Genomic DNA, 14,026 nt, shown 5'->3' with positions numbered 1-14,026 from the left:
TTCATCATTTCTGAAACTTTCATTGTTGGGTTATTCTATCTCTATATGTTATTTACTGACGTGTTTTTAATATGAGTGCCACATACAGTGAGCTACATGTTGAAGAGTTAAAAGGACGGGACTTCATACCCTGTGAGAGTTATAATTTATTTGGGTACGGTGTTTTGCAAAAGAACTGCCTAAGAATGGTTTTTATAACTTCATACTCATCCATCGTACCTATAAAAAAAATCTATTATGAGGCATTAAAATCTTCTTTCTCCTGGATCAGAATCTCCTTGCAGGAACTTTTTTTTTCTTTCTGTATTGCTATTTGTATTTCATTTATCAGAATAGAGGACACAAAAATGAATGACATATGTATTCATACTGTATCAGTTCCAGTTGTGTTCCTTGATATGGCATGGAACTGCACAGTGATATCATAATAAAATTAACTCCTCTATCTTCTGAGGATTAGAAATGTGTTTTGAGGTTTAAGAGATAATTTGAAGGGAATATTCATAATGTTTGCTTTGTATTCAGCAATCGGCACAAATGACCAGATATCTATGTATCTATTTATTTATTTCTTTGTTTGTTTATTTTGATTTTTTAAAAATGTTTATTTTTGAGAGAGAGAGAGTGCACAGGTTCAGTAACTGAGCCACCCAGGTGCTCCAAGTCCTAATTAGTTTTAGATGTCAAATTTCAATTAAAGTTTAATGTCTACTATGTACTAGGAATAAATGTTACTCTTTGATTTATTCTCCTGTGCCTCAACTTCAGTGCCCTTTTCCTCTGGATAGCTGAATAAAGATGGCCAAAGTTTGGGGCACCTGGGTGGCTGAGTTTAAGTGTCTGACTCTAGGTTTCAGTTCAGGTCATGATCTCACAGTTGGTTAGCTCGAGCCCTGCATCGGGCTTTGCGCTGACAGCACAGTGTCTCCTTGGGACTATTTCTCTTCATGTTTCTCTGCTCCTCCCCATCTCTCTCTCTCTCTCTCTCTCAAAATAAATAAACTTTAAAAAAAATGGCCAAAGTTTATCCATTTATCTTCATTTTTCTCTGCTTTCATACTGAATTTTTTGTCAGTAAATATATATTTTCTGAGATCTTCAAGTTGGCATTGTAGTATCTTCGTAAATTCTTTATCTTAAAACTTCCTGATTGAGACAATTTATTTTCTGATGCTTTGTGCATAATTACTCAATAAAATTATTGAAGAAATAGTTGAGTGTGTGAATATTGCATTTGTAATTACAAGCCAACTCATCATAATTCTGTATAATTGTTTTTGTGATGTTAATATTAATTATCAATGGAGAAATATTTTTAATTTCCGGTTTGACAGTAGAGTGAATTCAGAATTCCAGTATTTAATTTTAATTATTATTTCAGCGTGAATATGGAAAAGTACCTATAAGTGAAGTTAATACATGCTGTTGAAGAATTTTACTTAGCATAGAAATCTTAATTTTTTGGTGATATCCCAAAAAAGGCACACACTGAATAATGAAATTCTTGCAGAATAATATATATATTTTAGTGTAGTGCAACTCATTAGCACAATTTTAATCAAAATCAGAGAGTTATAAAATGAGAGAAAGATTAAAAGCATTCTTGGATCATCTGTGAGCTACAGATTATATTAATGATGTTTTTAAGTGTTTCTTATTAGCCAAACAGTTAGTTATATTGGAAGTACACATGCAAAAAAAAAAAAAATTGACAACTGGAAGCAGGTGGAAAAATATTGTTAGACAGGTTGGAAAGTATTTGTAAAATAATATTGTTAACTACTATAGCAAGGTCAGTAAGATTGCTGAATAAGCATACTAAAAACACTACGCCCCTCTCTGCATTAAATAATAACAGTAATTTTGTTATTAGTTTAATAACCTGTATTTACCCAGTACATTTTTCACAATTCTCTAAGCTCTTTTACTCATTCTCTTATTTGATATTTGTAGCAACCTTGTGAAAAATGTGAGTCAGATATTACAGTATCACAGTGAAGGGTACAGAGGATTAGAAAAAAAATGATTTCTCGGAATTCACAATGACTTAGTGATAGCTAAGATGAAATCATAAATTGAAAATTTCAGGTCCATTTGTTCCCACTACACTTTTTTGCACATCTTCACAAATAAATGTTATTAATGTTTCAGAGGGAAAAAATTTGAAGCATGTGATAAAATGCTGTAAATGTTATTTTCTTCCGTATAAATAACTAATTTTCTAACTAGTTTAAAATAAATTAACCAGAGGTGTGATAAGTGAGAAAACAGAATATTTTCATGAGAATCTTGGGGTATATGCAATATTATCATATTTAATAAAGTATTAAAATACATAATTAAAAACAGTATGCGAGTAAGAAATGTCATGTATACTACATAGTTATAGACATAGTGTAATATATATTTAGAATATGTAGTAAAATCTGTTGAATATTTCAATTTAGTTTTAATTCAGTTTCCAGTGAGTACAACATAGTAAAAGATGATTGTATGAAACAGTTCTGTATTGATGGGAGTCACAGACCTTAGATATTTAGATATTAATAGCATTTTCCTCTATTTCTCATTAATCATTCTTGAAATAGACTAATGAGTTCAAGTCAAAACACAATATAATCTTATTCAATTTTTCAAATATATTTCATTATACAATTCCTTAATTTTTATTGATCTTTCTGTTTTTAATTAGAAGCAAAATTTGAGGTTCACTACTTTATGTAAGGCATTTAAATTTTTTTTTATTCATTGGTTTTGCTTCCTTAAAGTGGATACCATATCATAAATAACCTTGATACATGTGAAAATATGATAACTGATTTACATCTTCCTGGTTATATTATTTATTCAGGAAATTTCATTGAAAATAAGATATGAGGAATGTTTAGTACCATACTTTGAAGTTTATTTATATATTTTTCAGTAATCTCTACATCCAACATGGGGTTCGAACTCATGACCCCAAGATCAAGAGTCAAGAGTCACATGCTCTTCTGACTGGGCCAGCCAGATGCCCCACTGAGTACTGTACTTTGAAGCCATGATCTGACTAAATTCTGGTTTATAGAATTTCATATCTTCTTACAGTTTGTATGAGTGAACATTTATCAAAATAACGGAGAATTTAGATCGGTGTCAATTAAATGTGAGCATAGTAGTTATTTTATTCTTATACATGTACAATTTTTGAGTAAATGTTTTTACTTTACAACATAATCTAAAAGTTATAAATTTTAAATCCTATAACCCAAGCAAACCCCAGTTTATAACCATTTGAACTACATGAATAATATACACTTGCAGTTATGGTATTTTTATATAACCTCTTATCTGGATGTCCACCTGTTGGTTACTCCCTCCTAGACTATCTAGAGAGAATCATTCCTGCAGCCTCCATCCATGTTAACCTTACCATCTGCCATTAATCCCTTTGTCACTACTCCTTTCATATTATACACTTAGATACATAAGACTCTCTCAATACTTGCTTTTATCCTAGAAAGTCAATGAAATAATTACAGATTTGAAGGAAGGCAAATTTATATTTATAAATGTATATTTATAATAAAGCCAGGAGTTTGATTATACTAGGTGGAAAATTAATTTTATATGAAAAATGCATTGAGCTTTAAGCAATTAATTTAAAAATAATTTTAAGAATGTAAGCAGTTCATAAATAGGGAAATATTTGTGAGTAGGTATTCATAATGGCTATTATAATTTATTTTCAGGGATTAGTCATAAGTTAATATCAAAAGCCAGAGTTGGAAAGAACACTTCTACCTTCTAGTTTTGTGAGTTTTGGCAAGTAACTCAACTTCTCTTTGTCTCAGTTCCCTCATCTGTAGGATTGGGATGATATTACTGTCTACAGTACACATGAGTTCTTAAAAATCAAGGGTGCTGCAAGTCAAGAAATGCCTAAAGTAAAAGTAACTTTGTTGGTTTAAAAATACCAAATACTAACAAACACATTTCCAATATACAGGAAAAAAAAATAATTTGTGCTCTTAAGTAATTTTGAGTGAGCAAGGGCAAAGTATAGAGAGCTGAGAAGAAAAAGAAAAAAAATATTGTTAATCAGATTGACAATGTGTCTATTTATAAGTGAAACTAAAGCACTGCGATAAAAATAGAAAATAGACATGAATTATTGAGATAAGGCATTTATAAATTAAAGCTCTATTACCTTTCACTTTTTGTGTGGTTATAATATGTTCTCTGTAAAGTTTCAGGTCCAGTAAAATTTTTATCCCTTATTTCCCCAATAAACATATACAAAAGCAATACAGGGGCACCCGGGTGGCTCAGTCAGTTGAGTGTCCGACTTCAGCTCAGGTCATGATCTCGTGGTTTGTGGGTTCGAGCCCTGCGTCGGGCTCTGTGTTGACAGCTCAGAGCCTGGAGCCTGCTTTGGATTCTGTGTCTTCGCCTCCCTCCGCCCCTCCCATGCTCATGCTCTGTCTCTGTCTCTCAGTAATAAATAAATGGTAAAAATTTTTTTTTTAAAAAACGAAACAAAGTAAAACCAAATAAACAACACTCTTAGGCATGCTACTTGTGTATTTCTTTTGCATTAAAATTGGAGATTATGTCTCAACTACTAGATTTGAATCACTAGGTGAGAACTGTTTGTGACATTATATTGCTAACAAACCAGTTTTTCTAGTCTAAGTTTGTATTTTTAACCTTTTGTTGCATATGTATTTGCAGATGTCATTACTTATACTAGATGGTGAAATCACAAAAGTTGGGAAGGGAATATTTTAAGAGTTCTAGTCCTAGTATTAAATTCTTTATATCACATGACTATGTCTGTTGAGTGTGTGATCAAATGAAAACAATTATTTCTACAAGGTAGTGATTATTTAAGACTCCTAAATTGGTGTAATTTTGATTAATATCTATTTTATAAATATTTTGGCAAATTACATTGGCCTGATGCTGGGTGCCATCAGGCTAGCATTTAGAAACCACTGATGAAATAATAATCTTAAAACTACAACTGACACGTATTCCCTTCCCAACCCTACTATTGTTTCCCGCAATAAGCCAGGAATACTGCCTTTGAAATTATACATGTCTTTTTGTCATCTGCATTTCCATGATTGTGTTAACCACAGAGGAGGTGTCAGCTAGTATTTGTCAAATAAATGGATAGAAATTCAATTGGAGCTGTACTATAAAATAAATACAGTACTTTTAAATACTTTAAGCCTGCTAAAAAGTATAATTTAAACATGATGAATCTTCTACTAGGTATGGAAGGTTTATTACTGAAATTCACTGGTCATTACTTTTAAACGTGTTCAATCAAGAGGCAGAATTTTTAATATTATCAAGTTTGAATAATGGTTATAAAAATTCCTCAAAATATTTAGAGATAACTGGCTCTAAATATTTAGAGATAACTATCTGGGTGGCCCAATTGGTTAAGTGTCTGACTCTTAATCTCAGCTCAGGTCATGAGCTCATGGTCATAAGAGTGAGCCCCACATTGGGCTCTGTGCTGACAGCACAGAGCCTGCTTGAGATTCTCTCTCTTCCTCTCTCTCTGCCCCTACCCTGCTTGCTCTCTCTCTCAAATAAAGAAATAAATATTAAACGACAAAAAAAGCAAGGTTTGGAACCAGTCAGAATGTGAGGTTATCACAAAGGCACTAATTTTCTCATATGTGGAAATAATGCGGAATTAATAATATGGAATTAATAATGTGGAAATAATGTGATCATTTTTGATTGTGCAAAATGACCATAAGGGTTACGTTATCCACATGAGCTGAAAATTAGCAGATATCTAGGGGAGGCCACAATAGACAAACATTCCATCCTTCCAAAAGAAAAAAAAGATCCCAACTGGAGTAGATGTGGATATGGAGTAGATGTGGATGTGGATGTATTGGGGAATTGTCATGTACATCATCATTCTTATTCTTGGTAGGATACCAAAGGATTTCCTGACCTCTGCTTCCCAGTCTTCTTCACAGCTGTAGTGTAGGGCTGAAGAGTTTATAGGTCATGTGTCATTCTTTCTTAGAGACCCAGAACTTATGTTTCCCATCCAAAAACTGGAACAGGACATGGGGACTATTCAAAGACAACAGTAAGGACTTATATATATGAGTTTTGTCAGCCAACAGAGATGCCCAGACCTGTCAGAAATCCTTTAGTACTGCATCAGAGTAGGGACATGCTTAATAAGGAAAAAGTGCAGAAGGTAACATAGTCTTACACACTTTTCTCTATAGCTGGCCATTGGGAAAAGCCCTCCCTTGATCAACTGAGTGTTCTAATGGCAAATTAGAGTTCCATTGTTCCATTCCATTCTGGAAAATTTATATAATAAAGTTCTTTAAAAAATAGTTTATTTTATGATTTTTTTTTTTCCAATTTAATCCACATATCTAAATCACCAAACGAGACGTGCCTGGCTGGCTTAGTCAGTAGAGCATGTGACTCTTTATCTTAGGGTTGTAAATTTGATCCCCATGTTGGGTATAGAGATTACTTAAAAAAAAATCTTAGAAAGAAAACCATCAAACCAATAAACTTGTTTTTATAATATCAAGGTTAGACCTGTACTCTAGAGCTTGTTTTCTTGCTTGGGTTTAAATTCTCAATGCACCACTAACTGACTAAATAAGTCATTAAAAACCCCTGTGCTTCAGTTTCTTTGTCTGTAAAATGGTGACAATATTATTACCTACCTACAGATTTGTAAGGATTAAATAACTCGATAAATGCAAAGAGTTTAGAACAGTTTTATTTATTAAATGTTTTCTGACTGATGGTTATAATTAGTGCTACTTATTTTTAGTAAGATTGTTTTTAGAGTTTAACCATGAACACTAAAAAATAAAATAAAGATGCCCTACGGTCTTAGTTTTAATGTAATAGCTATTGACGTCATCTGACAAGGTAGATAATTACAATTACTCAATTTTGTTATTTTTACCGTTACTTACAAAAAATACATACTGAAATAGTTATAATTTAACATACAGTAAGTGCATGGAGTGTGCCTTACTTCTTTTCAAATCATGTATTTTAGTAAGTGAACTTCTAGCTTCATAAAGTAAAAAAAAAACAAAGTTTGTTAATTTTGGGTATTATATATACACGATCAAAACAGATGAAGGTAATGATTAATGTAGAGGCAATTTATGCTGTAGACCCATGACCCAGATAGTAGTTAGTATCAAGTTACTTTGAGTATTTATTTGTTTTTGCTTAGAATGCATTTGTGTGCTGTTTTTATACTAATTGAAATATGAAAGCAATTCTGTTATCCTAAATTCTACCTACTTTTTGACTGCTTCAAATTATTAAATGAGTTGTAGATATTATCAATATCACATTATTCAATGCTGGGTCATTAAATGTGAAATACTTTATAAGAGAACAATCATAGCCCAGTATGATTTTTTGAATATTTGTTTATATAATTTGGATACAATTGGATATTTAAATTGTACTGGGGACTCTTTGTCATTTGGTGTCGGTGATTTGTTCCTTCATCTTATAACCTCAGGAGAGTCAATAAAGATAATAATGTAGGATTAGTTACTATTGGTACTAAAACATAAATACTGTAAATTCTAAATGTTAAAAGATTCTAGAAGTCAGGGAAAATTTCTTCCATACATGCCTCATGAGTCATATGCTTTGAGGGTGCTACATAAATAAAGTAACATAACTCACAACAAGCCAATTCTATTCAAAAATCTTGTCTCCATAAATCATATTGTATGATAACTCACTTTATATCATCTTTTCTTAACGTTCTTTTAAATAGATATAATGAAAGACACGGTCAATTTGATTTACACTCATGATGCAAATATCATCGCAGAAATTCTCTACTAGGTGTAGCCTACAAACCACGGAACTTTCTTGCTTCTTTTACTGTGTGTTTTTTTTTTTTCTTCAGAAAACTGATTTTTCCCCATCCCTCTTTGCTACAAAGGAAATTATTAGCAAGTCTTTACTTGTATGTATGTCCCAACTTTGACCACATCCTAATACCTCTGCAGCTAAAACCCTAGTCCAGGCAATTCTTCTCTCTTTCTTATATGTCAGCACTAGGCTTTCAACTAAGTCTTCCTGCCTCTGCTTTTGCTCCTTTTTTTCTTTACAGTCCATTCCAAAAATAATCCAGATATACTTAAAGCATAAATTTGATCATATCCCTCCTACACTTAAAATTTTCCCATGGCTTCTCACTAAAACTGGAACAAAACCCAAATTCCTCATAATGGGTATGCCTTTCTGCTAGATCCCATCACCTATCACTTGACCTTTCCTTCCCTCCAGCAACAACCCCTGACTCTACTACCCTCAGCCTCCAACTACCTTCCTGTTCTTTCTGTCCCTAGAATGTACCTTGTGACATTTACACTTCTGTTCACTCTAGAATTCTTCCCTTAGGTCTCTGATTGCCTTCTCAAAATGTATGCCCTTGTTCGAGTGTCATCTTCTTAGAGAAGTATCTCCCAAATACTCTGGATAAAATTGACTTCTCTTTCTTCCGAATGATTCCCTATATCTTCATCCTGTTTGATTTTCTTTCTAGTATTTACCACTACCTGTTATTATACTGATCACACATTTATACCCGTTCTCACCTTTGTGTACTGCTTTAGTATTTTCAGACATGTCTGGCACACGGTTGACATATAATAAGCATTTGTTGAATGAAAAAATGACTGTTTTCAATAATGGGCTTTTTAAAAAATGTTATTTATTTTTGAGAGAGGAGAGAGAGAGAGAGAGAGAGAGTAGGGGAGGGGAAGAGAGAGAGGGAGAGAGTAGGCTCTTCATTGTCAGAGCAGACCCAAATGTGGGGCTCAAACCCATGAGCTGCGGGATCATGACCTGAGTCGATATCAAAAGTCAGATGCTTAACTGAATGAGCCCCCACGTGCTTCAATAATGGGCTGTTTTTAACTCTGTGATTCTCAGCATCATCCCACCATTCCTTCCTATGCTATGTTTCCATGGTCTTTAGTCCCAAGGCTCCAACAAAACTTACCTTATTTTATCTTCCCTTATTCATTTATACTTTGATTATTGTTTTAACTCTAGAAGTTCTAATTGTAGTTATATCACCTCTGGCTTCTATAGATAAAATGGCCTCAGTTGTCTTTGATGACAACTGCTCTTTCCAGAGCCCGCTAAGAAATAAAAGGAAGTTACGATATTTTCCTTGATTTTTTTTCTTGCAGTAAAACTTCTGATTCTTATGTAGTCTCAGCCTCAAATGCATCTCTCATTAAGGATAAAATCTAGAAAGGGTATTAAAGTTAAACCATCTTTCTGAGTTTACACAGGTGATGACAGAAATATAATGTACTTTGTTTTTCTTTCAGATCTCCCACTAAAGACATGGATTCAGAAGAGAAGGAAATTGTGGTTTGGGTTTGCCAAGAAGAGAAGATTGTCTGTGGGCTAACTAAACGCACCACCTCTGCTGATGTCATCCAGGCTTTGCTTGAGGAACATGAGACTACATTTGGAGAGAAACGATTTCTGCTGGGGAAGCCCAGTGATTACTGCATCATAGAAAAGTGGAGAGGCTCAGAACGGGCTCTTCCTCCACTCACTAGAATCCTGAAGCTTTGGAAAGCTTGGGGAGAGGAGCAGCCCAATATGCAATTTGTTTTGGTTAAAGCAGATGCTTTCCTTCCAGTTCCACTGTGGCGAACAGCAGAAGCCAAATTAGTGCAAAACACAGAAAAAGTGTGGGAACTCAGTCCAGCAAATTACATGAAGACGTTACCACCAGATAAACAAAAGAGAATAGTCAGAAAAACTTTCCGGAAACTGGCTAAAATTAAGCAGGACACTGTGTCCCATGATCGAGATAGTATGGAGACATTAGTTCATCTGATTATTTCCCAGGACCATACTATTCATCAGCAAGTCAAGAGAATGAAAGAGCTGGATCTGGAAATTGAAAAGTGTGAAGCGAAGTTCCATCTCGATAGGGTAGAAAATGATGGAGAAAATTATGTCCAGGATGCATATTTAATGCCCAGTTTCAGCGAAGTCAAGCAAAAACTGGACTTGCATTCGAATGAAAACCAGATTCCGGACGACCTGACCGAAAGCGATGGAATTGTACACCTGGAGGAGCAATTAGCATATTACAGAATGCTCATTGATAAGCTTTCCGCTGAAATAGAGAAAGAGGTAAAAAGTGTTTGCACAGAGATAAATGAAGATGCAGAAGGGGCAGCTGCGAGTGAACTTGAAAGCTCTAATTTAGAAAATGTTAAGTGTGATTTGGAGAAAAGCATGAAAGCCGGTTTGAAAATCCACTCTCACTTGAGTGGCATCCAGAAGGAGATTAAATACACTGACTCATTGCTTCAGATGAAAGCAAAAGAATATGAATTCCTGGCCAAGGAGTTCAGTTCACTTCATCTTAACAACAAGATGGATGCCAACTGAAGGAAAACAGAGGGAAGGAATCTGAGGGTCCCCAACAGCAGTGGGGACGGTCCTTCCCTTACTCCGAGAGCACTTAACTTGTATACAAATGACACAGACTCAGACACTGGTATCAGCTCTAACCATAGTCAGGACTCAGAAACAGCTGTAGGACGTGCTGCTTCTGTCAACGTAATTTGAATGGCTTCTTTCTGAGCTACTGCAACGTTGTTCACGGTTGTTTAATAGGAAACCTTATTTTAAACATCACGTTCCGAAAAATGATGTAATTCATGTTAAGTATTCGGAAGTTAATAAAAAGCTAGAGAAATTTGTAAGTTTATTTTTGACTTAAGATTTCCAAAGTGACCTCATGATTACAAGTTTAGACGATGAGCTGTTTATTAGGAATGCAACACAAATAGCGTGCAGGTGTATAACAGAATGATTTGATGGGAATTATAATATTTATAGCTTCTGCAGGAAATGATTTATACAAACAAAACTAGTTCTTAATAGTGCAGTCAGTATATTGAAACTGTACACATGAACAAGTAAAATTAAAATGTGCTGTACTATATTTTTTCAAAGCGCTATCATCGGAATTTTTAAATCTGTAAACTACATGAAAGCTATTGTATAGTAAGTGTATTAATTCAAGTCTTGGTTTTTTTCTCATTGATGCTTAGAATGTACATCATCTCTGTTCACTTTCTGAACCTCTCTACTTGTTTAGACCTAGACGACAGGAGGTGGGAAGGGCTGCCTTTGGGACATGTGCAATTCTGGCAGTGAATGAATGGATGGATTGGATGAGAGAGGGCCAAGTGCTGCATTACAATAGCAGTTTTTCTAAAGAAGCCTAAAATTAATAAAATTGAAATATGCACGGCCTTTCTCTGACAAAGCAAATCTGATCAAACAAATAACCTGTGCAGGTTTGTTTTATGAGTGAGGTATGATGTGGGTTACCGAGAAAATCACAGGGTCACAGTTCTCTTTCTTTATGCCCTGTCTGCAAAAGTCGAAGAGAAGCAACTTGGGGTCCTTTGTGTGGTAAAATAGAGGTCTATATGCCATAAGTATTAGCATTTGTCTCTGAACCTACAGAGAGGAGCTCACATGGACAAAAATCTTTTATTCTAGTACACTAGAATTCAGATTATGTTGTAGAACTTCATCTAAGGTGCAAACAAACAAAAAAAGTACTAGTTCTAACCCCACTCCTCCCCCAAGGTTGCTGGTAAATGTCCAACAAATTGAATGGCTTGTTTCGACCCTTCCTTCAGTGACACTCATTATAGTACGAGACTAGGTTTGGTTTCACCTGGTTTTTAGGTGGGAAGATTTTTTTTTCTCTCTCTCCCTTCTTTGCTTCTTGCTAGTAAAACATGATGTAATCATATTGAAAACAATTAGTTTACTGTTTTATTGTACTGTTAAATAAATACTATTGCAGTTTATTTTTTCTTTACCTGACACTTTTCCTATATGTCAGTGCACATGTAAGTAAGAACATTATCTTACTTAGTTTGAATATATGGATATTGGTGAAGATCCAGGTATTTCTTATTTCTTCCCTTTATTCCCAAGCTTACTGTAGTGCATGTTTAACTCAGTTTCTTAGCCTACTTTTTTATTACTCCATCCTCCAGGCTTTCACCAATCTTTGGGAAGATACATAGAATATTTTAGTATTTCACTTTTGGGGAGCATCTGTGTTATCATTTCTTGCACCAAGATAATGCTAAAGGCCTTAGTTGAAGTTGGCTGGTAAAGAAAGTACGAATTTCCATTCCAGAGAAAATATAGTGATAATAGAGTAAGTAATAAGGCTAATACGGGTTTAATAGGGGAAAAAAAAAAAAAGCAGGTCATTGAATAGTCATCTGAGAAAGAGAAAATTTCCAAAAATCCCATTAAATCATTCAGCAATGAGGCAAATTACTGATTATTCATTGTTCACTACTGGGGATTAAATTCAGAAGATCATCATCAATGATAAACCAATTGCAATGTTGTTTTTCCAAAAGTGAAAGCCACTTCTTTGGGTTACTGTTCAGTGAGAGAATAATAAAAAGAACATTACTTATCTGCTATATAATATAATTAATTGTCTGAATTCAAAAGAAGTTCTGATAAGAAATAGTATTAGACTAGATTTTAGAATATTTGAATTCTGCTTTTATATAGTTAAGCACAGTGATACATTCTAAGAATTACACTTCTATATTTCTACAATAATTTATGTTAAAAACTCTTTTCAGAAAGCAGAAGCATTGACTTAAATTCACTTTAGATTTCTAGTTGTTCTTTTGTTATACAAATGTGTCTGTGCTTCTGATTCACCATGGTGCACCTCTAATTTAGAATAATAATACAAATAAATATACTAAACTATAATGCCCTCATCTCTGGAGACGGAACTATTCTTATTAAATTGAGAATCTGAATTATAAGTACAGAACTTGATAGAAACATTAATGTTTTAATCATGTAGAGAATCTTTAAAACAAAGTGTTTATAAATTATTGAGTACCTGACAGGTTAACTATGAAAATTGGTGTATGCAGCTAAGAAGTAGCAAACCAAAGCTGACTATTCTTCCTTCATGGAACTTTGATTTTCATAGACTGAACCTTGTTCATCCTTCCCCTCGGAATGCCTCTTTTCTCCTCGATCTGTCATCTGTCCATCTGTCATTGAGACGTACCCATTTTGTTCTTTTAACATGTTATTTCTTCTATGAAACATTAATTCTGTTCAATCAGTTGTGAGATTTCTGAGCCCAAAAACTATTTTAGATGTACTTTCATAGAGGAGCACATATATTACGGCTTAGCTATATTTATTTATGGACTTCCCCCTACCATGTATTTTTTATCATTTTATCACCTTATCTTCTATCTTGTTAACCATACTCCCTCCAATCAACCTCTTTACCTCCTTGCCCATACTGAATTTTTGCATTGAAATGCTAAATTTTGAAGGCTGCAACCATTTTAAAAATTGTTTCTAAAACATAGTAAATAATGGTCATGCATTTTATATATAAATATGCATCTTAGCAGACTTAAAGCATTAATAGTATCCGACTTATAGATTCTTTAGGGGAGACACTAAGTCTTTGTGTTATTATGAAAAAAAATAAATTGGCAGTTTTTTTTTAACTTTATTTTTAATTCACAGTTACTGATTTAAGGGAATGCAATTATGTCTTTTTAAAAGACCCTAAATTGTTAAATTATGGTATTTTCCTCTGCATTGTATGCGTGTAGGGCAAAAAATATATTCTGTAGAACTGAATATAGTAGTAGACCAAAAAACCCTGAAATATCCTAGATGAAATATCTATTTTATTTTCTCTTTCTAATTAAAAAATAAAAAAATAAATGGCCATTCAGTATGTAGAAGCTATTATAATGCATTAAAATTTTATTTTTATATTATTTAAGTATCTACTGTGCATGACAAAATATATTTCTGTGGCTGCATTTTATAGTTTTTCAAAGTAGAATTATCATTTTGTTAGAGTGTATTTTTCTAGTGACAAAAGGAATACCTTTTAATCCAGATATAGATTTTTTAAAATATT

The 14,026-nt window shown here is 33.6% G+C and overlaps 1 protein-coding gene across 1 annotated transcript in view; it reads left to right on the top strand.

Annotated features, from left to right (window-relative positions):
• RASSF9 (Ras association domain family member 9) overlaps positions 1 to 13,806 on the top strand; it is a 31,268-nt gene extending 17,462 nt beyond the window's left edge. The window contains 3 exon segments of the mRNA XM_030323334.1: positions 9,369 to 10,432; positions 10,435 to 10,478; positions 10,480 to 13,806. Coding sequence (XP_030179194.1) covers positions 9,369 to 10,432; positions 10,435 to 10,478; positions 10,480 to 10,632 — 1,261 coding nt within the window. The 3' untranslated portion in view covers positions 10,633 to 13,806.
• Positions 13,807 to 14,026: the final 220 nt, after the last annotated feature.

This window comes from Lynx canadensis, chromosome B4 (assembly GCF_007474595.2).
Source record: "Lynx canadensis isolate LIC74 chromosome B4, mLynCan4.pri.v2, whole genome shotgun sequence".
NCBI lineage: Eukaryota > Metazoa > Chordata > Mammalia > Carnivora > Felidae > Lynx > Lynx canadensis.
Note: the sequence above shows the minus strand (reverse complement) of the source record. Positions and strands in the feature narration are given on the sequence as shown.